Raw genomic sequence first — 25,772 nt, forward strand, 5'->3', positions numbered from 1 at the left:
AATTTCTTCATCACAGATGGCTGTTAGTCAGCCGTTACTGCTGACACTGTGACACTGACAGGGTTGGTTAATGGCTTGAAAACACCAAATGGAAAATCACTAATCGCAGCATTTTCCACTTCATTCAACATTAAATTAAAGGTCATTAAATGTGACATATTAACTAGACGGTTAGACAAATGAAAGATGATTTTATTGGGAAAAGACCTTAGGACAAGACAACACAATGAGTTCGACTCATTATATCTCTCCCTCAAATGTTTGATCTTTCCCACTTGCTTTCTACTGCTAACCAAAGTACTGTTTTCTTTATCGGGATAATTACTTCTTATTATCATGCCGCACTACAAGGTATTTCTTTTAATCACTAGTTCTTACCAAAGTATGAAGAATACAAACTCTTGTGATCTTTGCATTTGCGTCATCCTTCCAGTTTGAGAACATTTAGATAATGTAACCTGACCTGCAAAAACACAGATCTAAGTATAGATGATACCTGCAAGAACGATTCTCTATCCACGTGGCATTATCCTCTGCAGTGGCAGTCATCACCTCTGCACACATTTCTGTTATCAGGCTTTTGCTTAGTGTGGGTGTGTGCCAGAATTTGAATAGACCTCAGTCTAACAATAAAGTGTGTGTGTGTGTGTGTGTGTGTGTGTGTGTGTGTGTGTGTGTGTGTGTGTGTGTGTGTGTGTGTGTGTGTGTGTGTGCGCGCGCGCGCGTGCTGGAATGGGATCTTAAGGCTGGTTGAAAGACAAAAAAAAACCAAAACAAAACAAAACAAAAAAAAAAACAAACTCTGGCTGGCAGTGGAAACAAGCCGATGCTGCTTTGGGGCATCGGGGATGCATTGAGGTCTCTCTCTCATCTAGTCTCAAATACTCAAAATTGACCACAAATAGTCCTTCCCACTAAATATGCCTTCCAGTCCTCACACATACACACAGTAGGTACACATGGGTAGTAGTGAGGAGGGGTGTGTTTGTCTTCAGGGGCTGTTACTGCATCTAAAGCACTTGGCATGGCTTACTTTCATATGACAAGGGATGAAGCCATAAAAAGCTTCTTCAGGGCAAGGAGTGCCAACCATGAGGGTAATTAAACCTTTGCCAGACAGCAACACCAACATGCACACACCAAACCCTGTCACTCACCTGCAGACACATCAAAGAGCATGTAGTGTCCAGACCCCAGCCAGGTGTATTTTCTATAACTTTTATGGATCTAAACTAAATCTGTCTGGAGTTCCAGATAAATGTGTTCACATCAATTAAAAGTTCTTCAACTGAAGACTGGTGCACTCACATGCCTGGAATATGGAGGGGATCGTCTTAGCACTAAGTAAAAGCAGAGGGACACCGATGGCCTGTATGCGCAGAGCCTAAAATCTTCAAGACAGCCCTAAAGCTCACTACCACATAACCAACTTTGACTCTTTTTTATAAAATCCTGCTAGTTGCTGTAACTATTTCCATCTCACAAACAGAAGGATGAAGCAAAACAGTTACATAAAATATATAAATCTGGGACTCCTGTTAAATTCGAAAATAATAGTGTTCATATTGTTCTTCCCCTTTGACCAACTCTGCAGTTATGTTGAGCAACAGAAAAAGTTTACGAGTCAGAGCCATCACATGCAGGCCTTCAGCACATCGTGAAAACCAGAAAAACAAACAGAAATTTAGAGGCACGGGGACACACACCAGGCAAAGCAATATGTATGAAAATCCCCTGGTTTGAATCAGGCTTGACATTTGACAGAAGCAAAAACAAACTCAAAGTTGGAAACTGGTGTAACCCCAGCCTTTCCACCATATATGAAACCCCGACAGCTGGTTCCACTTTGCCTCATCACACAACTGCTCATTTACAGTCAGGTATATTACCAGAACCTCCATGGACCTTTTTTTTTTGCATTACTTAAAACTTAAAGAGTGTATTTACACATATTGTGGCTGGTGGAAATAATAAACATTTGGTGGGCTGCCACATTAAATTGCTGATTTGTCTCAGCTCTAAGGTTTAGCTGGATTGGAAGTGCTGATGCTTCCCCCTTACCAGAAAACATTTTAATAAGGTTTACCAGCCAAACCAGAGCAGGGCGACTTTCGGGGTAATTTTCTTAATTTTTTTTACCACTAAAAACCCCCTAAATATAAATCAAGTTCAGAGGATAAAGTCATGCAGATGATATTGTTCAGGGCAGACTCGAAGACGTGAGCCTGTTAGGAAACACAGGCCAGACACTGCAGTGTGAACCAGGCTCATAGCGTAAATAATTCATCTGTTGACAGTTCCTGGAATAGACACATAGGCAGTCAAGGGCTCGTTAGAGTGATACTCTGTCCAAAATCCATTTTACTGTCAAACGCCCATCGCGTTTAGTGTAGAAAGACAGCTGTAAAATGTTTGAAGAGTCCTGCACCTTGAATTCACGTCAGCTACAATAAATTTCACTGATGAAAAGTTAGCTGAAATAAATAGCAACAGTGAGTTCCATCAGTTCTGTCTATCCTTTGTTGGAGCGTTTCAGTCACGTTGCTGCAGATGTCTCTTAGAGAAAAGATCTGTATTAGCTGTATATAACACAGTTATTGGCCACTTAAATATCACACTATGTTCTGTAACATGCACCTATGAGAACACTTTTTAATCACAGAATATAAAGCAGAAAAAGATGCTTGAGATAATTCAAAATTGTGTTTTTAAATAAATATGTATGTTGGAAATGTCTAAATGTTTTGGCATCTGACTGCATTTGATTTAGACAATCAAATGCAACACTTAGAATTGTAAAGCCTATAATGAGAGAGACCACAAGATAGCGATAGCATATTTTATGATTCTGCATTCTTTTCAATTACAGTGTTTTTTAACATTCATTATTACTGCATGCTAACTACAGTACAGTCGAAGTAGAACAAAGGGAACGAGATTATATTAAGGCTAATGAACTACACTTAAGATATATTTGGTTAGTTCTAGAGAAACATCTTTGTGAGGTGTAATTAAAAGGTATTTAACGGCTTTTTCTCATCAGCCAATTACATTGCAGCAACTCACACATTTTGGCATGTAGAGGCAGTGAAGAGGACCTGCTGAAGTTCAAACTGAGCAACAGAAGGGGTTTAGGAAAGCGACTTTCAATGTGACATGGTTGTTAGTGCCAGAGGTGCCAGACTGCTTCAGGCAACAGTAACTCAAACAACCACTAAGGTATGCAGAAGACCAAAATTTCATCCAGGCTAACCAAAACTGGGCAAGATTGGAAAAACATTGCTTGTTCTGTCTTTATTTCTGTTTTGACATTCAGATGTCACAATTTGGTGTAAACAACATGAAAGCAAGGATCCATCTGCCAGTATCAGTTGTTCAGTCTGTGGGGCATATTTCCTTGCCATGCATGGGGTCTCTTAGTACCAAGTAAGCATCATTTAAACACCTACCAGAGTATTGTTAGTGATCACGTCTATCTCTTTATGACCACAGTGTACCCATCTTCTGACAGCTGCTTCCAACAGGAAAATGTTGGTCTTTGTGTATCCACAACAGTGGTACCTATAGGATAACTTGACTGCTCATCGAGAAACATTGTTTTAACCTGACAACACTGTTTAAATGGCACAGACTGCACGTGTTACCATTCTGCACAACATCTCCAGATTGCAGCTTTGCCAAAGCAACAGATGAGTTGACGAAGTCTGAAAGTGACGAGTGAATGGATGCTGAGCTCCAGCTCAATCTGTACTACATCCAAAGAGAGACAGATGAGGATGAAACAGCGGATTTAACATGCTGACGTTGACAGAGATTTCATTAACCACAGCACATGGCCTGAACCGAAAGATTAAATTATTCAGACTTCTCTAAGACAAATTCAGAACATATTGATGTGCTACTACAAACACTTTAAGTTTATTCTTTTGTGTACTGACCTTACAAAAGTGTGAAGCAAAAGTCAAGCAAATAAATAATTTTCATCCACATTTGGTCTTCTGATACTCCTAATTCTATTTTCATATCAAGGGACAAACATATAATATTTACTTTCAACAAAGGAATACAGGAATAATTGAAAAATCTCTCTCCCTCTGAGAGAGACAGATAATTTCGCTCTCTCTCGCTCACTATCTATAGAGAGATATGATAAAGATATCATATGATTTAAAGCCCCTATGTTTAAGAGTGATAATGACCTGTTCTATAGTTCTAACTATAAACACATCACTCACACAACTGATCAATAAAATTGTTGGTGCAACCTCAAACATAGTAATAAAAGTTTCTTTATAATTCTTAAGCAAAATCCTGAAGCTTTGAATTTTAGGGCCTGTGACTTTAAGTAGATGTAAGTGGATTTATTGGTTTGTCCTTCTGCAGCGTGCAGGAATCAGGAGAATGAGAGCAGATTTGAAGGTAGGTTATTTATAACAGAGCTACTGGCCAAAAGCTACGTTGTTATCCATTATCATCCCATGACATGAAAAACATCAAAGATGGATATAACACAGGTATTCCTTGTAACAAAGAAATATACAAATGACTTTATACACAGATTAAAGTGGTGCATACACACTGCGAGGTGCTTTCTGCAATTAGGCAGAATTGGATGGTAGTCTGTAACACTTCAAGAACAGGAAGTGAGTGAAGGCAGAGGCAAGGATTAAAGGGTGGAAGCTGAAAATGGAAGAATGTTGCACCAAATTCAGGAAGGAATTGAGAATGGTTCTGGGTAGTAATGAAGAGTTACAAAATGACTGGGAAGGTACAGCCATAGTGCTGAGAGAAACTGCCAAGAATCTGTTTGATGTATCCTCTGGACAACGGAAAGAGGACAAGGAGACTGAGTGGTGTAATGAGGAAGTACAGTAAAGTATTCAAAGGAAGGGGTTGGGAAAGAAAAAGTGGGAGATGAAGGAAGAAGACAGTAGTACAGGGAGGCTGGACATACGGCATAGAGAGGTGGCAAAGGAAAAGGCTTATAGTGAATTGTATGTGAAGCTGGACAGTAAGAGAAGAGAAATGCACTACAGATGGAATAAGTTGATGAGCCATGCCAAGACGCCATGGCAAAGAGTCGGGGTGAGGTGATGATCAATGCTGAGAAAGAGCTCTACAGATGTGATGTTTGCTTTGAGAGTGCTGATGGAGAACTACAGAGGTCAGAGGGAGTTATACGGGGTCTTTATGGATCTAGAGAAAGCATGATAGGGTTCCAGGGACTGTGGTAACTATGAGGAAGTCAGCAGTGGCAGCAAAGTATGTGAGGCTGGTGCAGAACGTGTATGAGAATGTGATGAGGTGTGTGGTTGGACAGGTGGGATTTTATCACAGATTGGCTCAGAGCACCTTTTTTTTTTTTTTTTTTTTTTTTTTTAAAATTGGCAGAGGCTGACAGATGAGGTCAGGTAGGAGGGCTCTGGGAAGTCTCTCCTGGAAGACAGTCTGAAAAGGTGGAGGTCTGCACTGAAGAGAAGGGGAATGAAAGTCAGCAGAAGCAGGACAGAACACATTTGAAGGGGTAGGTGAACATGCGAGGAGTAGAAATAGTGACGGTAGATGAGTTTCAACAATCAAACTAAAGCAATGTATAGGTGCACAAATGAGGTGAAGAAGAGAGTGCAGCAGGGTAGAGTGGGTGGAGATGAGTGCCAGGGGTAATCTGTGACAGGATTGCAGCAACAGTGAAAAGGAAGATTTACAAGATGCCACTGAGCTCTGCTGTGATGTATGGTTTGGAGATGATGGCACCGACAAAAACATAGAAGGAGCAGAAGTCGCTCAGATTTTTACTGGGAGAAACAAGAGGAAAATGTCAATATAAATCAGTAGTTTTATCTGAAAATGACATGTTGCCTCCCAGGAAGTGAGTCATGTTTACCAGTGAATCAAATCATGTGCAAATTTAAATCAGTTTTTTGGGGTTTACAAAGAAACCCAATGACAGAGTACATGGTAGTCTATATCTTACAATAAACACGTGATTTAAGAACACAAATCTTTCATTCCAAAAACCTAACCTGAGCAGAAGTCTGCACTTTAACAAACATAATTAACTGGGGATTTGCTTTGCGGATATTAAAAAACCTGCATGTAAAACCTTTAAATGCACCAAAGAATGACTCCATTATATTTGAAATATCAGCTGTACCGTATTTCCCGGACTACAAAGCGCATCTGAATATTAGCCGCACAAGCTAAAATCAGGGGAAAATCCTGTTTTGTACATACATTAGCCGCACCTGACCAAAAGCCGCAGGTGTTTCAATATTGACTTATCATCAGTGTTGGGGAGTAACGGAATACATGTACCGCCGTTACGTATTTAAAATACAAAATATGAGTAACTGTATTCCGTTACAGTTACCGTTTAAAAAGGTGGTATTCAGAATACAGTTACTTTGTTGAAATAAATGGATTACACTGCAGTACTTTCCTGTTTCATTTTGTCGCAGGTCAGGACTGTTTGGGTTTTGTTTGACAGCTACGTTCTTTTGTTCCAGGCGGCAGCGTTACGGTTGCCATGGTTACAGGGCGACGCTCTCTCTCTCTCTCTCTGCGACTGTGTGTTTCCTGGGTGAGAGAGCGCCTTTTCGTTGTTGTTGTGCTAAGCTAACAGGCAGAATGCTACAAGCATAGCTCTAAAGAATGTAGCATCGTGGGCAGTGTAGTCCGTGTTGCAGGGAGAATGGACTGCCATACACGTTATGGGTCTGTGAGCGCGAGGAGGGAGAAAAAGGGGAGTGGAAAGGTACGAGTTGTCATCGAGCAAAAACGGGAGCTGGAAGCATGTAAATATAATAATAAAACAGCACACCAGAAAAATTGATTCAGACTACCTTTTAGGCTCAGGTGCAGTGACACGGCTTTAACAAGAAGAAAAGTCAGTCATTCACCACCATCTTCCTGCGCACTAAAACCACCAAAGTCCTCTTCTCCAGTGTCGGAAACGAACAGGCTCAGGATGGCTTCGTCATCCACTCTCAGCTTCTTTCCTTCGTTGTCACTTTCAAAACCAAAGAAATCCTCATTGTCAGTGTCGGAGTCGAACACCCTCTGAAGGGCCGTGGCGGTGTCCTCCTCTTCATCATGCAGCAGTCCAGCCCTTCGAAATCCGTTGGTGATCGTGGATGTTTGCACACTTTTCCACGCTGTCAGAATCCACCGGTAGAGTTGAGCACAACTTGCTTTTCGCAAGTTTATCGCCGCTCGTCATCCACGACTCCCGCTGAACGCATAGGGCTACTTTGAAGTTTTTTTTTCGCGCTACTTGTACGGCACTATGTTGCCTGGCGGATGGACATGTGACCAACATACCACTCTTGAACCCCGATCCTTCCGCCAGGCAACGTAGTGCCGTACAACAGTGGAACAAAAAAACCAAATCGTCTTACGATATCACAAAAATCATGGACAATCCATAGAAAAGCCGCACCTGACTAAAAGCCGCAGGGTTCAAAGCTTGTGCAAAAAGTAGCGGCTTATAGCCCGACAATTACGGTAATTGCTCCAGTGCGTTCCATCAACCACCACTAGCGCATCTCATATTGAGACTATTACTCTCTGTCAACTCAGACTTGCTCTGGAACAAAGAAATGAGACAAGTTTATACAAAACACAGGGGGGGTGGGGGGTTCAGTACTTCATGTGCCATCCAAACTTAATATGCTTCAGTTCTTTTTGTTTATTGCCATTAAACCATTTTACAGTCACAACCTCTCTTGGCAAGAGTGACACTCACTTTTATATGGAAAAATGGGTTTATGATCTCCAAAAAAAGAACAATTTGCATTTTGGAAAACAAAAAATATGGGTCAGAGACTTAAAACATACACAGCTTTAAATCAAAGTGCTTATGACAAATAAATACAAACACTTCATTGTATTACTAATAAAGAAAGCATGTCTCCAGTTATAATCTGAGGTAAACCAGGGTGGAGCTGCTGTTTTCATGTACTTTTGAAGTTTAAGCAAATCTTTCAAAAAGAAGAAAAAAACCCAAACAGAATCCAGGGAAAGTGTTGAAATAGTGAAGGAGAAGGGATGTCATCTTGAATAAGTTTCTGCAGACCAACACGATGAGAATTGTATTATTTAATGTTGTGGAGGATCGATCTAAGGTTCAGGCAGAGGAAAGCGTGTGTGTTTTTGGTTTTGTGATGCAGCTCTTCTATTTGGAGATGCAGGGAGGAAAGTTCAAACAGATGATGGTTCTTCCTGGAAAAAGTTGAAAGAAAATGAAAAACAAAGTGTTTGTCTCTACCTGCTGTGAACAAAGTCCATTACTGTGCTGTTTCAAATTTCACATTATGTCTCTAGCCTCCAATGTTGCATATCAAAAATACAAATTAGTGCTCCATGGCACAACATAAGACGTTTTGGGACATTGTTTAGGTTGTTTGATTAGACTGCTAATATGCTAAATGCTAGCAAACATATCCCTTAAAATCTAGTAATGTGAAAAGGTCTTGCGCCCACCCCTCATTTCTTTATATCTTTTAAGGAAAATGGGAGCTGAAAGCGATTTAATAAAACCTGTAAATGTACATGAAAACAGGGTCTAAGAAGCAAATTTAGCATTTACAACATTCTAACAAGCTTAAAAATCAATATTTGTTATGACCAAATGTATTATTCGACACAGCCTGAGCTTTTATAGCCAAGCTTTGTTGTAATTTCTTTCAGTTATCTTCGGTAATAGTTCTCCAACATTAAATGCGCTTCTTGAAGCACAATCAAAGCTCTTCTTTGGATGTTGGCGGCATTTTGTTCCATTCTCTGTCAAAATGATCCCACACCACTTCAATAATGTTGCGGTCTGGGCTCTGAAGAGGCCAGTGCATAACTGACAGTGTTTGATTGTGTCACTTTCTATTGAGGTGTACTTTTAGTACACTGGCAGTGTATTTGGGATCACAAGCTAAAATGCAACCCCAAACCATGACAAAGCTGTTATACTTTCCTCCCAACCTACTTCATACAGACTCATGATGATTTGAACCAAACATTTCGAATTTTGAAATGAGAAATTTTATGAAAGACTCCATAAAACTTTTGCTACTGATCTCCAACCCAATAAATAAAAGAAAACATTCCTCTAAAAAATGGTGCAGTATTAGGACTGGACTGAAAAAGAGTGAAAGAGCATCCAATATCCAGGGTAAAAACAAAAAGCTGTGACCTGAAGCTGTGCAAAGGATGAACAAATCCATGTTGAAAATGCAAAGACAAATCTCGTGTATTCCTGGAGTAAGTCGTGACAATCCACAAAATAAATGTTGCAAAACATGTTCACTTCCACTAAATCTTCTATTCAAATGCTGATTGGCTATTAAATATTTCTATTCATGAAGTCAAACGTAAACACATGAATCCAAGCAGGCAGGTAGTTTTTAGCCACGCCCAGAGAAATGCTTCCATGTTTAATATGGACATCACTGTGTCTACCTGATGTTGGAGAGCTTCTGCAGAAGGATGGAGAACTTCTCCAAAGATGGGAGGTCCAGATGAGGGTTTTTAAGAAGCAAGAAGGATGTTTGGAAAAACTCTTCACAGCTACATGCATCCAGAAAGGAATTTAAGTAGCCTATGAGCACAACAACAAAAGCAAAGAGAACAGGATATTATCAAGGCAATCAATTCTGATGATCTGCAACACATTTTATTCAATGTCAAAACTTCTAAAGAGATGGGAATTATCAGCTTAATTTTGCCAGCAAGAAAACTACACGAACACACCAACAAACCATGAATAACACAGAAAAACAGGAACACATATGCTGGTCAGAGTGTCTCTTAGAACATTGTATTTCCATATTGTCACTTTTAACTTTGACCTCAAACCTCAAACATACACAAACTCACACAGGGAGATGAAACAAAGGACAAAAACACCAGTGCTCACAGATGGGAGCTGTAGATCTCTTAAATTAATAACAGCAAACGTTGACCTTAAAATGAAGACGATTTCGAGTAAACAAACATTTGTTTCTGCTAAAAGTCACATTCCCGCTCCTTGAAAAAGTAGCTGTTTGTTAAAACACACATGCAGCGAGGGAATACAATCTGAGCAACAGAGGGACTTTTTTTGGCTGGTGAAGCAGCGCCACTGGCATCAAATCACAGCGGAAGATGGATGGGGAAGAATAGCACCGGGCTTAGATAAGAAAGGATCAGACAGATAGAAAGATAATATGACAAGGATAAGAAGGGAAACATGGATTGGTCAGTCTTTTTCCAACAATATCTTACCCTCAAAATCACTATGGATAACTATGGTAAAATGAATACTACTGGTATTCATTTTACAGCTTATAGGTACATTTGACAAATTTCAAATTTAAGCATTTTTAAACTGCCTTTAACTCCAGACTTTTAATGTAAGCTTAAACATGGCCCACACAGACAAACATAATCCACCAGTGAAGCAGAAGGTACAAGGCTCCAACAATTATTTTTAATATAGTCAAATCAAATGTAGAATAAACAGTGTTATCACCAAAACTCCCCAAGGTCCTGTTATTTAAAGCTATGCTGGGTTAATAGTTGAAAAGATTGAGTTACTGGTAGGGAATGTGACTACCTCTGTACAAGAAGAGGCGATTTGACCACAGATGTTTGGTACATTTGTGTATAAATGGACCTTTTTACATTTTTAAAAAAATTTTTTTTATTGCTAACCTTAAGGTGTAAACCTTTCCCCCTCTCCCTCAGCCCTTTTCCATCTCCCCTCATTACTGCTTGTAAAACAGAATAATTAGCAAGTCTCGCAAGGCTTACAATCCCCTTGAAACACACAAATATCTGCACACACATACAAACACACAGACCTCAGTCCCCAGTCGCCTCTGGCATATGGTCCTGCTGTTTATTAGTATGCAGCAGTTTAAATGATACGGCTCATAACCCTGCTGAACTCACCCTTCCATGAAAACACACTGCAGCTGGTATCTTAACCTTGTCCACCTCCATCTACTCTTTTGTCTTCCAATAAGTAAGACAGAAAGTGGTAGGGGTCCAAGGTTTTATGACCACAATTTCCAGATCTATTGCCTGACCACTAGTTATGATTGATCTAAGTTCAGAAAAAAAAAAAAAAAAAAAAAAACAACGTAATTTTTCACATGTGGTTTTTATGTGGGGAATATATGGAGTGATACACCAGGAGGGCTGTTTTAACTCAAAGAAAATTGTGATATTCAAAGCAGTCTATAAATCAGGGCTAGCAAAGTAATCACAGCAGCTTTGTCAATCAAAACCAGTTTTTAGGCAATATGAATTATACAGTTTTAAAATTGGCTCATAAGCTGGATAAAACTTGAACCATCCATTTAAAAAGTTGTTTTCAAAGAAGTCAGCAGAATCTAAATAAAAGAGAATGCAATATGTTTTAAAAAATGAACTCTACATTTTATTGGAAATGGTGAAAACATAAATGTGCTTATTTTAAATTGAATTAAAATAACCTTTTTAGAAAAGTCAGGAGAGGGACTTCTTTACCAATGTGTTGCATCACTTTTTTTTTTTTTTTTTGCTTAAAGCCTTTGGGAACAGAAAAGACCAACTACTACCATCTCGAAACATGTTTTATACACAAGCTTCCTGTGTTGTTTCCTCCAACTGTAATGAACAAATTGTACACTTTTAGAAAACTCATCCTATAATAGTAATAGGAAAAAGCACTTTCTATATGAAAAACAGTTGTGGTCAGAGGTTTACATACACTCATCTTGGACATGAATTTCATGGTAATTTGAGTCTTTCAACCCCTACTAGCATTTCGTTAATTGTCCATCAGGACCCCTGACCACTCTTTTTGGACTTTTTGGACATTTAATTGGATCGTTTTACTGGGACAGACTCTGCTTTAAAGCATAATCCATAAATTTTCAACACGGTTGACAATGGAGCTTTCCAGCAGCTGAAAATGTGCATGCTTTATCCATTCCAAAACCAATTTTGATGTGTGTTTGCGATCATTGTCATGTTGGAATACCGAGACACGTCCAGTTTTAAATGTGTAGCTGCTGAGTTCAGAAGAAGTTGAAGAATTCGGATGTAGCCCTAATTTTCATGATTTCACCCACTTCCTAAAATGTACCAGTACCACTGACCACACAACAGCCACAGAGCATGATACCACCACCACCATGCTTGACAGCTGGTACAGTGCTTTTTGAAAGCCTGATATTTACTGAGGTCTTTAGTGCCTTCTTTGTTGGCCAACACCCTCTCAAGTCCAATATAAAACCAACTTTACTGTGGACAGGGGCACTGGTGTTCCAACAGTTTCCAATTCCTTCCAAGCTTGAGCCTTGGTTGTTCCTGAGCCTCATCTAAGGGTAAAAATTTAGGTGTTCTCTCCAAGACCTTGGCAAATTGGTGACACATCTAAACAACTCATATTCAATTGTTTAGAAATGGCTTCAAGTGCCCTTCCCAACTTGTGTAAATCTATTGGTCAATCAATTAGTAAAGCTGGTAAAGAGAAACTACCAGTTATAGTCCATCATGATCACTATTGAGATGTTAAAAGGCCTTAAAAGATTGAGCCAGTATATATATACACACTTTTGACTCTGTGTGGATTAGAGAGAGAAAAAAAAAAGACTTGTATTATTGCTTTTTAAGCACTCAATCTTTGTTAAATAATTAATTGTTTACCATTATTATGGGATGTCCATACAGGAAGTCATTCTTTCACTGGGCATTGGTTTGTAGATAATTATTGGTCCTGGACATTCCAAGGTCCAGTTGCCTAGGTAACTCTCTAATGTCTTTACCACCCTGTAACATTTCAATCAACAGTCGCCCTCACTATGATTAGTAGTTACTTTAAAGTTTCACCTTGAAGTTCAGAAAAGTTTCACTCAGAACATGCTCACTTTGGGTTTGTCTGTGGTTATTTTGCTTGTCATTGCTTGGAGTTGGTGAATGCCAGTGACGGTCTATGGTTTCATGTTGCTGCCCCTTGCTTCCCTTGTGAATGTTCTTTTAAAATATAATTGCTGATACCTTTAAAGAAACTATTCTGGATTAAGAAAAACAAAAACAACACCCCAAACAAATCAAGGACCACCTCAAACAGCATTAAACTGTCAGATAACAGCATCAATAGATTTTAATATCTTCTAACATTGTGCAAATACCAAGTATCTTAGATTTAAAAATGTTTTCAATCGTGAAATTGTTTTTGTTATCACTGTAGTGTAAGGTACAATCATTTAAATAAATAGACTACAGTTATTCACATTAACAGATAGTATTCATGTATCAAAAACCTCTTCATAAAAAGATTTGACAGTTTTGTGGAAAAATATGAATTAATGACAGATAGTCAGTATGGGTTCAGAAACAACAGATCAACAGCTTTGGCACTGATAGATTTAATGGAAAAGATAACGGAATGTATGGATAATAAGAGGTATGCGCTCGGAGTTTTCTTAGATCTAAAGAAGGCGTTTGATACTGTTAATCATGAAATTCTATTAAAAAAACTGGAAAAGTACGGGTTTAGGGGAGTGGTTTTGGAATGGTTAAAAAGCTATGTAGGGAATAGGCAACAATATGTACAAATAAATGAATATAAATCTAATTTGATGGATATAGCTTGTGGAGTACCTCAAGGTTCAGTACTGGGTCCAAAAATGTTTATTATGTACTTAAATGATATCTGCAGAGTATCGGAGATTTTAAAGTTTGTAATATTTGCAGATGACACAAATATACTGTGTTCAGGTGTGGAGTTGCCACAGGTTTTGGAAATGATCACACAGGAATTAACGATATTAAAGAAGTGGTTTGATATAAATAAATTATCATTGAATCTAGATAAAACCAAATTTATGTTGTTTGGAAACCAAAAGAAAAACATCGAAGTAGAAATATGTGTTGACAATGTATATTTAGAAAGAGTAAATGCAATAAAATTTCTTGGGGTGATCATTGACCACAAGCTCTGTTGGAAGCCACACATTACTTATGTTCGGGGGAAATTGGCACGGGGCATTGCCGTCCTGGGGAAAGCAAAGCATATGTTGGATCAGAAAGCACTGCACATTTTATACTGTGCTTTACTACTGCCATATATGAGCTACTGTGTAGAGGTCTGGGGAAACACATACAAAAGTAACACACAAACAATAACTACAATACAGAAAAGGGCCATTAGATTAATAAATAATGTAGGGTACAGGGACCATACAAATGCACTCTTTGTCAAAATGCAAGCTATCAAATTCCAAGACTTGGTGAAGCTTAAAACAGCGCAGATAATGTATAAAGTAAGAAATAAACTGCTTCCCAAAGAAATCTGTAAATTGTTCATAGAAAGAGAAGGTGGGTATAACTTAAGAGGGAGATGGAATTTAAAAATACAAAGTGCTAGAACAACTTTAAGAACTATGTCTATCTCAATTGCAGGAGTTAAATTATGGAACAGTCTAACAGAAGAAATAAAAGACAGTCAAAACATAAAACAGTTTAAAGTAAAATATAAAAACCTAATTTTAAATAAGTATAAGAATGAAGAAAACAGGGTTAACCCAGGACGGTAATGTTGCTGGAAATGGTGTTGCGGTTCTTTTTTGTTTTTTTTGTTTTGTTTTGGTTTGTTGTTTTTCCATAACTTGTGTATCTGCAAATATACACATTCTGTATTTTTCATATGAAAGAAACTATACTGTGGTGGGGCTTGCTAATTTCTTGTTTTGATTTATGTATGTTATGTTTTGTTTTACTTCATATGTTTCATATGTTGTTTGTTTAATTTAAGACAAAAAAAATTAAATGAATGAGAGGTAAAACTTGAGGGGGTAGGGACAAATAAGTAAATACTTCAGCCTACTCCTTTTCAAACAAATAATGGAATGATATTTTGTAATGATTGTGAAGGCACATGTTTGAAATGTTTGAAATAAAAATGAACTGAACTGAACTGAACTGAAATTCCCACTTTTTAATTATTTCCTAGGGTGTGCGATACCAGTGACTGAATGGTAAATGGACTGGTTCTCATACAGCGCTTTTTAACTCTGAGAACTCAAAGTGCTCTATATAAACTTGCCTCATTCATCCATTCATACAAGCACTTTATTTCTATGCTTTTTCTACCCAAGTGCTTTCTATCTAACATTCACACATATTCATACTCTGATGGATGCATCAGAGAGCAACTTGGGGTTACTACCATGCCCAAAAACATTTGGCATGCAAAACGTCTTGCTACTCAATGCAAATCTACTACTACTACTGCTACTCAGCAGGCACACGTATCAACATTCATGAACTGATCAGCATTGACCCTTTTAGGTTAAATGTACCAGAAGGACGCTGCAGAAACTGTGAGTCACCACATTATATTCACTAAAAATAGGAAAAATAAAATTACAATGGAAGCCAAAGCCTTTTACTGTAAGCCTGTCTTTGCTCTGAGCTGCATTGGGAAAGGGAAAAAAAACAAACAAAAAAAAAAAAAAAAAAAAAAAGAAAAAAAAAGAAAAAAAAAAAAAAAAAAAAAAAACACGCCATAACCATTCATCTAAAAGTGTTTACCACAAAACAAGCCTACTTACAGGACTCCTCACTGAGTTTCATCAGAATGTCTATAGGCATGTTGAGCCCTGTGCGACTCCCCTGAAGCACTGAAAGCAGCCTCTGCACTCCTCCATAGTGGATGAACAGCCCTCGATTCTCCTCATTCATCAGTTCTATATAGAGACTTTCAAGTGCCTGGGACAGCACATCAGCTGCAAATGACAAGAGTAAAGTAGAAACAGTCAAAAACACTCCAGGTGTCTAGATGAAAATGACACATTTCTTTCAGTTGAAATTATAGTCTTAAAATATATAAAAATAATATGTTGTTTTGTTTTGTTTTTTTACATTTAAAGTAGCTGTTTTTGTTATTTTAATTTTTTTCCCCCAATAATTTTAAAAATAATAATAACAATTATATTTAATGGTATTACTAACGATTTTTAATATATTTACATACATACATACATGTTTATCATGTTAAAAGGGTAACAGTGGAAGATCTCATTGAATTTTGTTTGAAGGTTTCCACGTGTTCATTTCAAGCTCGGAGACCTCTCGGTAGCCTAGCCCCCATCATTTTCATTGTTTTTTGTTCTTGCTGAGAATTATACATACATAAAAACAGCTTGTACAAACTGTAAAGTTAATTAAAAGAAAACAAAACATGCAAATGTTTATAAGTCTTGGGATATTGTATTGAGCCTCATACAGAGAGGTCCAGTGAACAGCTACAAAATGCACTTCAATCACATCTTTGCTGTTATAAAATCCATTGTTGTACAAAAACATAAAAATTCTGTATTTGTCCAAATACTTATGGTTCTAACTGTATGATTACTTATTTGAGGTTACTCACTGAGGCAGAGACCTTTCTTAGTGTATCCCTTTGCATTAGATGCATTACACATGGAAAGTACTCATTCACCAGCTGTTTCCTATCTTCTCCCACTTAACTCACAACTTTCCACTGTACTTTGGATGTAATGGCTACAGTCCTCTGACAAAGTTATTTTCAGATTTCCAAAAGCTTCATATTTTACCTGACATATGATAAAGGCCAAGCTTTGTTAGTTTAAGTGCCTGAGTTTGGTATATATAAAAATGAGCAATTAGCAAAGGAGAAGAAATATCTCTTTCTTACAGTCAATTTGGCTCAACAATCCACAAGGAAAAAAAAAAAAAAAAAAACTAAACCTGGTAGGCAGATTGACAGAAAACAGTCTGCACTGATGTGCTGAGGGAGCCCTCGAGCAGACGGAAGGTCATTTTAGAAAAGAGTTTCATAAAATATGTCAGGATTTGTCAGGTTTGTGGGCTGAACTCAGAGAGCCAACCAAGATTTATAGTGTGGAAGGGCAAAGAGCTCCTTGCCTCTTTAAAATATTTGCACGTAACGGAAGAGGGCCAAGAACCTAAAGCAATGCTAGCAGCTCTGTGATCTGAGGATTTTCCTTATCAAACCCAGCCGAGAGTTTAGATCCAAAACTATCACTCACTGTCAATATATAAACTGTGGATGGAAGAATAACATGTTAGTGTAACATGATGCCAATATCCTAACGTTTAGCAAGAAATGTTTACCATCCTACTGTCTTAGTTAAGCTTTGTTTAGGAACAAACAGAAATCGTGTAAACCCATCCAGCAGTTTAATATTTAAGTCTGCACTCAGACACCAAACCCTGACCCAGGTTCAACTATATAGAGCCAGGCATATCTTCTAATTATCTCAGAAAAGACAGTAGTTACTTATATTTTTTTCTCTTTCTTATTTTACTGGTTGCGAAAATTGTCACACTTATTTCTCTGAGCTCTGATGGGCTGAGACGCTAACCGTGTCTGCACTCGGAACTGAGCTGTTAGTGATGCATATGTAGTAGAAGTATAACTTGACAGAAAAAAAGCTTTTAAACCTCATTTAGGACCAAAAATGTCAAAGTTTTATGTATTTTTTGTATCATTCATTTCCTTGGAAAATTAAATGTGACCACTGATTCTATATATGCAGATTTTATATCCTAGTGACCAGTCAGTTAAAGTTATCGCTCTCCATTCATCTTTGTTTAAAAATAACATTCAAAATAACTGTCCAGCATTGTTAATGACATAGCTGCTGAGTGCTGACACTTGCTTCTAAAAGGAAACTTCAGGGCTGGCTACCTCTGAATGGCAATGGATAACAACTGGTGTGCCTAACAATGCTTTAGACTGCAGTACTGCTTTACAATACAACACAATTTTTGCAATGGAACTCAACTCAAAGACAATATTATATGTTGTTAAGGTAATTGATGATAATAAATATCATGTCTTTGGTACTTCTAATCATGACAGTGAATGCAGTCTACCAAACATGTCCATTATTTAATCTCTGCATTTATTTCAAAGTATGGTCCCATGTTTTAAATCAGAGCATAGCATCAAGTCAGTTATACTTCCAGAATATTGATCTGGTCATTTAAGTAGCAGAGCGGGGTTGTTAATCAGTCTCACCTGCTTCGGTGTTAATGGCATTAACAGCAGATGCACTAGAGCAGGGTTGGGCAATTCCAGGCCTCGAGGGCCGGTGTCCTGCAGGTTTTAGATCTCACCTTAGGTCAACACACCTGAATCACATGATTAGTTCATTACCAGGCCTCTGGAGAACTTCAGGACATGTTGGGAGCTAATTTAGCCATTTAAATCAGCTGTGTTGGTTCAAGGACACATCTAAAACCTGCAGGGACACCGGCCCTCGGGGCCTGGAATTGCCCACCCCTGCACTAGAGACACAATAATTGGGCAAAACAGTAATGGTTTTACAGGTGGAGGCCTCTGCCTTTTTTCCCCAACCATCTTTTTAATGTATTTTCTCATTAGTTTTGCATTTGGCTAGGGTTAGTCTCACTATTGGTAGCATGATGAAGTTGCACAGATAGTGCAACTCCTTCTAGGATGGCACATCAATATGTCCCTATTGCCAGAAGATTCACTGTTGCTTCCAGCACAGTCTCAAGAGCATGGAGGAGACTCCAGGAGAAAGGCAGTTACTCTAGGAGAGCTACACAGGGCTGTAAAAGATACTTAACTCATCCGCAAGAATGGTATCTGCTCCTCTGAGGAAGGAGGGACATGATGAGCACTGCCAGAGCCCTAAAAAATCTCCAGCAGGCCACTAGTGTGAATATTTTTGACCAAACAATCGGAAACAGACTTCATTAGAGTAGCCTGAGGGCCTGACTTTCTGTATTGGGTCCTGTGCTCACTGCACATACATACATATATATACACATACATACATATATATACACATACATACATATATATACACATACATACACACATATACACATACATACACATATACACATACACACGTGTTTTCATTAATACCTTGTGTGATGGTGCTGAAGATAATGAGGACAGAAAGGATCCGTGTATGAGGACAAGGGCTTCGGTAAAGGGGCCAACTTCCAGCTGCTTCAGAGCATTTCATAGGGTGATCTGAATCTTCTGCAGGCTTTGACACTTCCTCTCCTATCCATTGCAGAGTAGCAGATGGTGCTACATGCTAGGCAAAATATACAGAAACACACACTCAGATGCTCTGGCCATTGCGCAATATTAGCAACTGTGCCTGCAATCATTCACTTTTGTTATATAACTGTCAAAACAGAAATTACATGCCTACAATGATCTTCATCAAATGCTAGTGTATAAAATACAAGGTCAGCCTGACAGGGAGCCAGCAGGCTTCTTCTGCAACTTTTCCATAACTGATGGATCTAATAAATCAGCACAGTAAACTACAGCTACTATCCAAGATTTATGTATTTTGAAAGCTGAAGAGCTGGTGGTCTTTCCCTTTCCCCAAGGTCTCCACTGGTTCACCAAGAACCCTCATCTTAAAGTCATCTCTGTTTCTCCATCTATGTGTTTTGGCTCAAAGCCAGTTGGTATTCATCATATAAAGGGAACACGTTATTTAGCAATAAGGAAGCAAGTGGTTTAACGGGCCCAAGCTCCCTGTAGCAGGACTAGTGACAAGGACTTAAGGCTGGAAGATTGGACACGGTAGAAAGTAAGTGGATAAGGACAGTTGGTGTAGGCTGAACCCAAGCTCATAGCTGGGACTGAGGCCAGATGACTGGCAGCTGGTAAGGACTTCATACGAGCATGAAAATTGCAGTCCAAGTCTGCAAATGGGATTGGGCCACGGTTTAATAATGTCTCACATTCAGATAGCAATTGCTGATATACAATGTTTGTTATCTAGGACTCTTGAGGGGCTTGTGGCCAGATAAGGAGAAGGACACACACCCTTATCAGAGCCACAAAAACGGCGACAGCCTGCTCAAATGTCTAGACTCTGTCTGACACACATACAGGCAGGGGACTTCAGAAAACCAAGCATCTCATGTAAACACAAGATGAAACTCGACAGGACTACCAAACAAGAAAGCCTTCCTTAGTGTGAAGGGAGATGTAGCGATAAAGTGGATACCCTCCGCTTGAAGTCGATGTGTACCTCTGATGTGTGGGGAGGGAAAAACTGTGTCAACTTTAGAGCCAGCCTCATGTTTTGAAATGAGGTCCAGCAGCTTTCTGCTAGCAGAATAACACTCAGCTTTATAAAGGCTGATGAAATATGAATGAGCCAGGCCACAGAATTACCTGCATCTTGTTATAGATTGTAATCTCACCCTGCTGTGTTCTTACTTTCTAAAAGCAAAGCTTATCTAGTAACAGGAATAACACTGCTGCTGAAAAGTGTCCAGAAGCAATGTTTTAGGAATAAAGCGGCTGTTACTTAGATTAATGTCCTTTCAGGCAGCTATGCGGGAGATTTAGTTTTTAAACAGTGGCAGATCATATAAACAAGATGCAGCCCATTTTGTCTTTCTTGCAGAAAAACAAACCATCCCCCCTGAAGGTCACTGTCTTGGCATCGTTTTTTCAGCACTGGCTTGTTTGCTCACAGTGAACACACGCTTAAAATTTTCATGAAAAAGAATAGTGACTGTGTTAGACTTTGTTTATAATGATCTCAGCCAGAGCTTAAATAGTCATAGCGTAACATTTCTTTCAACAACCCAACAAGAACATTTCCTAATAAATATCATGCATGGCCAAAGGTTTAATTATTATTATTTTTAGCTGAATTCCGGTAAAAATGTCATGCTCCACATGTCCATAATATAATACAGTAAGTTCCTTGGTGCATCTAAAAATTACCTGCTCTAAAAACACAGCTTGCTCACAGAAATAATATTATCTTTACCTGCCTGCTGTTGTCCAAGTGTCTCAAAGCAGAGTAAATGAGGCGAAGCAGGTTGAGGAGGAGCTTAGGTTCTGACAAAGGAGTGTGATGAAGCTGGTCTGCTAATAACGGGAGCACCTAAGAAACCCAAGATAAGTTATGTCTAATCAAACTCTGTCCGTGTCTCATCATCTCCTGCTTTTTTGTTGTTGTGACACCAACTGTGTGTGTTGGAATAGAGCCGGGAAGAAATGCAAAGATCAGAGCAAAGCTGCATTGAGCACACCACCTTGAGGAATCTTTCGCTGAGCAGAACCTCTGAACACCGGCCTACACCTTCCACTTTGTTTTCTGTTACATCAAGCACCCACTCCAGCAGAAAGGATATGAGCTTCAGTGGAGAGGGAGTTACGCTGCCCTGAAGGAAGAAGGGTGAAAAATAAGTTACAGTTGCTGTGTTTATTAGACCTCTCCCAGCTCAAATATAATGCAAAGAAAAAGTGTTAAAAAAGAAAATAAAGCAATAAAAGTTTGACAAAACCAGCTTTCTCAGCAGGGATATAACTGTATCCAACTCCGTATATCTATCTTCATCAATAGCAGTGATGATAACTTAACATAATCACAAACTATGATTTATCATGTCAGTTGGAAGTATGCGTGTGGTTTGTGGAGAAGGGCTGTTGTACCATTTCCTTTCCGGGTATATGTAAAGAGCAGTGTTAGTGTTTGTCTAACCACACTAAACCACATGCAGCGTTTTTCACTAAACACATTAACGATAGATTAAGTAACATGGCTGTAATTAGAGGAAATCTGTAAATCCTGCTGATTGGTAGTACATTTAACTGTTAAACAAACAACCCCCCCGGTCCCACTCCCACACACAGAGACGCACGCACACACACAGAGACACACTCTGAGTAGATGAAGTACCTTGTTGTTGGGTTTTCCAGAAGCTGTTGCTTTCTCCTTGTTGCATGGCTTAAAACACTCGGTACTCTTAATACTCCCTTTGTTGCAGCTTCTTGTTGCTAAATTGTGCTCATATTTCCTCTTAAAATAATAATAAAAAAAAAAAGCCAAAAAAAGTAAATGTCAATATCTGTTTTGTCTATTTACTAAAGATAACAGATATCAGAATGGCCTCCTTTATTCAACTCTCATTATTTAGATGCTGAAAACTGATTGTGAGACTAAACGTCACAACTTTAAGGCTTTTCATATAAAACATGAAGGAACGGCCTTTTCTGCACTGATATATTTGTTGTTACCTGAAGATTTTCAAGCCGAGCCTGCACCCTCTTGGATTGGCTCTCCAGCCTCTTATTTCGTTCACCGATCTCATTCAACTGTTGATTTGAAAAAAGAAAAAAAAGACAATGACTATCAGTGCGCTGTTGCAATATAAATTCCCCAAAAGCACTTAGATCAACAAAACAAGTGTAGACAAAGCAATCCTAATACACTGTCGTATTAGTGAACTTCCAGATATCTTATGTTGTAGCGCCCTCCTCTGGATCAACAAGCTACTGGCTTGGTAAGAAAACTTTAACTTCATTTTTGGGAACATTTGAATGGTAATTTTGAAGATGCCATCATCTTCATTTTGAATATGACATTCAAAAGTTGGAAATAATCATGCTTATGAAATGTTCAGACCTAGATTAGAAATTTTACAAATGCAACCAATTCCAACCTGCTTCTTCATGTTATCATTGAGCTCCTTGATTGTCTCGAAATTGCTTTTAAGCCTCTTGTTTTCTTTGTTTCTCTCTCGAAGAAGGTCCTGCAGCCGGCTCAGTTCATGCTGGTGTTTCTGGTGAGATGCACACATAACTGAACATTCACACAAAATGAAGATAGCAGTGACACCTTATGGAATAATCCATGACCTGTAAGTGCATGGATGGTTATGTAGAAGGTGGAGGGAAAGGGAACTATGTGTGGTGAAGAACACGTCCCTTCTTTTTAATGTAATATGATGTTTTATTCGTGTCAAACCTCCTCTATAGTCACAATGCGACTGTGGACCATCTCTTTCATCCCAGCCAGCTTCAGCAAAGCCTCTTCTTGCCGTTTTAGCCTCCTTTCTCTCTCATGCAATTCTCTCTCCCGCTGCTGCTGATTTTGTCGCTCTGCCTGTGAACACACAAATGCATGCTGAGTCTACAGCTTCAGCACAACAAAAACCGAAATACCTAACATGCCATGTTTGTAAGGTTTCTTCATTTTAATTGATTGAGCAATTCTGGACATAGAGCTTTATTTATTCTATTATGAGAGGAAGAAATATGTGTAAACCTTTAGCTGTTTGTGTATGGTCATCATTTCATGGTAAATCTTGACTAGTGCAAAGGAAGATGAGTCACATGAGTTGGGAAACTGGAAATCCCACTGCAGCTCTCTGTCACTCTCAGCTTCCTGGGACCCAGAGCTACCATCCAGATAGGAAGGCAAGGTCACATCTGGACAAGAGTATCAAGTTATTAAAAGAAAACTTTAAATCAACTTAGGATATAATTTCAGCTTCTGAGTGAAGCAGAAAACATTTGCCTTGGCAACAAAGTGGACTACTACCTGTGAAACACACATACCCATTTCTGTAAACAGCACCTGAGACTCCTGAAGTGGGACTACTGTGGAGTCTGCACTCAGGTCCTCATTGTTGCCATGCAAACTACAACTGTGCCAAATTAAACCAAACACAACCACATACAGGTTTTGCTCAAAGAAGTCATCATTAACATGCAAACACTTCCATGGTGTTACTGATCACTTACTGCTCAGGATGATTGGCGACTGCTTTGAACAGTTCATGCAAAGCTCTGTTGTAGCATTTCAACTCTTTGGACCCACCAGTCAAAACAAGTCTTTGTGCAAAGTCTAAAAAAAAAATTATTAAAAATAATAATTATAGTCATTCAATAATTTCTTTAATTTGTGTAGCACTGTCCGTACATGTGATGTGGCAAGTGCAATATGTGGTCTAACTTTAGAAATGTGTCCAAAATGGAAAAACTAGCTCTCAGTGAGATTTTATATCAGCAATTGGCAATTTGTATTCTCAAGGGCCCACATGAGATTGTTGTAGGCGGCCGCACTAACGAGCTGAACTCAATTCTGCTAAATATGAATTTTAGCTCTTTATAAGCTTTCCCATGAATGCCTCCACAGCAGCGCCAGTTTCCCATGTGACCCTTGGGAAAATCAACCGCCCACTCCTGTTTTAGAGCTTCAGTAATTTGCTTAGACAAGTTGAATGTTTTTCAAAACACCAAATTTTTTGCAATGGGACAATTGCGCTTGAAATTTCTTTTAAAGAAAGCTGGGCTACCAGCTGCAGTAGCTCTATATACTTTGTTTCACTTAAAAAACAAAAACAAGAAAACAAAAACAACAATGTAATTTCCCCAAGACTCTCTGAACTTTTGCATTTTGTTATGTACAGAACATTGCAACCCACTGTGTCAACAGTAGCATTTGGGGCTTGTTTTTAAGCTTTTCACCATTTTTAAAATAGAAAAAAAGCTATAATTCAATAATATCATGTTAACCAGTGAAGACAAATGTGGTGTGACGTGCAATATTTAATAAATATATAACGCTTAAAGATCTGTTGGAACCCAAAAGGGCATGTGACACCCAGACTACACTTACCATCACTGGTTCCTGTGGTAGTTCCCTTTGGAGGTAGAACCTTAAAGACAGTGCAACATGTTTTAGAACATAGGTGCAAAAAGACAAAATGTCATATAACTATTTGTCAAATAACGTGGCGACTACTCTTACACGAAGCCTACATACACAGCTGGTAAACCAGAAATACAGAGGCTCGGTGTTCAACTAGCTACACGTTAACCTAGTCTGTTTCTTATGAATTTAGATACAGGGATGGGAGACCAGATATTAATGATTTAAACGCGTAGGTTAACGTACATTTAACCAGTAGTAACTATGTAAACAAGCTTGGTAAACGTCGGTCGGAGAACAAACAGAAGAATGGACAGGCAACTTTTGCACAGGGTAGCGTTTCCAAGATACTGCACCACAAAACTTAACTGTGTACTTCAAATTGTCAAACCTGCTTCCTCCTCTCCAAATATTGCTGCCCAGGCTTTTCCACTGTGTTATTCAAGTCGGCATCCTTGAAATGTTGGTTCATAGCTACTATTACTGTGATTAGAATCTTCCTCCTCTTCACTTTTATCCCACGAGTTTACGTAAAATAAAAAATAAAACCAACTTCCGGTTAAAACTTTCGAATTAAAACCTCTTCATATCATGGATAAAGGTACTTTTTCTGAGCTGGTATTCTGTAAAGTCGTAACATATTCGACATTACTGGTGGCATGTTGGAAAACTTCCTTAACCAACCGTGTTCGCTAACTTTAAAGCACCATCCAAAATTTGGCGGATGATTAATCACGTGATGCATTTTCTTCAACGCCACCAGCGCTGTTTAGTGGGGGACAATGGCGCCAGCTAGTGGCTTTTAAATGTAATCAATATGAGGCAGACAGGTATAACAGCTGCAAGGAGCAGAGGCAGTGAAGGTGGATGAGTTTAAATACCTGGGGTCATCCAAGCAGGTGAAGGAGAGAGTGCAGGCAGGGAGGAGTGGAGAGGACAAAAGGAAGACCTATGAGGAGTCGCATGGATGTAGTGCTGAGGACATGCAGAGGGTTGGTGAAACAGAGGGGCATGCTAGGAATAGGGTAAAATGGAGGCAAATAATCCTCTGTGGTGATCTCTAAAGGGACCAGTCGAGAGAAGAAGAAGAAGAATATTGCTCCAAATAAAAAGAGAGAAGTACAGGACTATAAGTGACAGCAGGTGCGGAGGATGAATGTATGATTAGCATAGTCATCAGTGACTCTAATTTCTCCAGCAGTGTGTAGTCATTTGATCCACCCTTTCTGTGTTCACTAGTTTTAGGCTAATGCAAACAGTAAAGCACAATTTTTTCAGTAGCTTTTAAAAAAAAAAAATCAA

General features: G+C 38.8%; 1 protein-coding gene across 6 annotated transcripts; it reads right to left on the minus strand.

Moving 5' to 3' along the window:
- Positions 1-7,669: 7,669 nt before the first annotated feature.
- On the minus strand, positions 7,670-25,221 carry ccdc138 (coiled-coil domain containing 138). Of its 6 annotated transcripts, XM_086267614.1 has the most exons (15): positions 24,862-25,220; positions 24,438-24,477; positions 23,561-23,663; positions 23,375-23,463; positions 23,082-23,245; positions 22,782-22,919; positions 22,477-22,596; positions 22,052-22,129; positions 21,714-21,833; positions 21,067-21,195; positions 20,799-20,915; positions 18,911-19,088; positions 15,576-15,749; positions 9,451-9,589; positions 7,670-8,220 (listed from the first exon to the last, which is right to left on the minus strand). In XM_086267614.1, exons 1-15 carry the CDS (start codon positions 24,940-24,942, stop codon positions 8,094-8,096), a joined length of 1,797 nt encoding a protein of 598 aa, XP_086123740.1. In that variant the 5' UTR covers positions 24,943-25,220; the 3' UTR covers positions 7,670-8,093. The 6 variants fall into 6 exon arrangements, with proteins under 6 accessions (XP_086123740.1, XP_086123741.1, XP_086123742.1 ...); XM_086267615.1 differs by lacking the exon at positions 21,714-21,833 and having other exon boundaries at positions 24,862-25,221; XM_086267616.1 differs by lacking the exon at positions 23,375-23,463 and having other exon boundaries at positions 24,862-25,219.
- Positions 25,222-25,772: the final 551 nt, after the last annotated feature.

Source organism: Aulonocara sp. 'chitande type north' Nkhata Bay, linkage group LG16, assembly GCF_057382095.1.
Source record: "Aulonocara sp. 'chitande type north' Nkhata Bay isolate Kocher_YH1m ecotype deep benthic linkage group LG16, A_spYH_male_GT1.1, whole genome shotgun sequence".
Taxonomy (NCBI): domain Eukaryota; kingdom Metazoa; phylum Chordata; class Actinopteri; order Cichliformes; family Cichlidae; genus Aulonocara; species Aulonocara sp. 'chitande type north' Nkhata Bay.

What these genes read in the sequence shown, in the direction of transcription:
- ccdc138 (XM_086267614.1), bottom strand. Translation starts at nt 24,942, where the DNA reads ATGAACCAACATTTCAAGGATGCCGACTTGAATAACACAGTGGAAAAG. An exon ending in GTCGCCAATCATCCTGAGCA is followed by an intron (nt 23,464 to 23,560) that starts GTAAGTGATCAG and finishes AATTTGGCACAG; the next exon opens with TTGTAGTTTGCATGGCAACA. An exon ending in TCAGCGAAAGATTCCTCAAG is followed by an intron (nt 20,916 to 21,066) that starts GTGGTGTGCTCA and finishes TGGGTTTCTTAG; the next exon opens with GTGCTCCCGTTATTAGCAGA.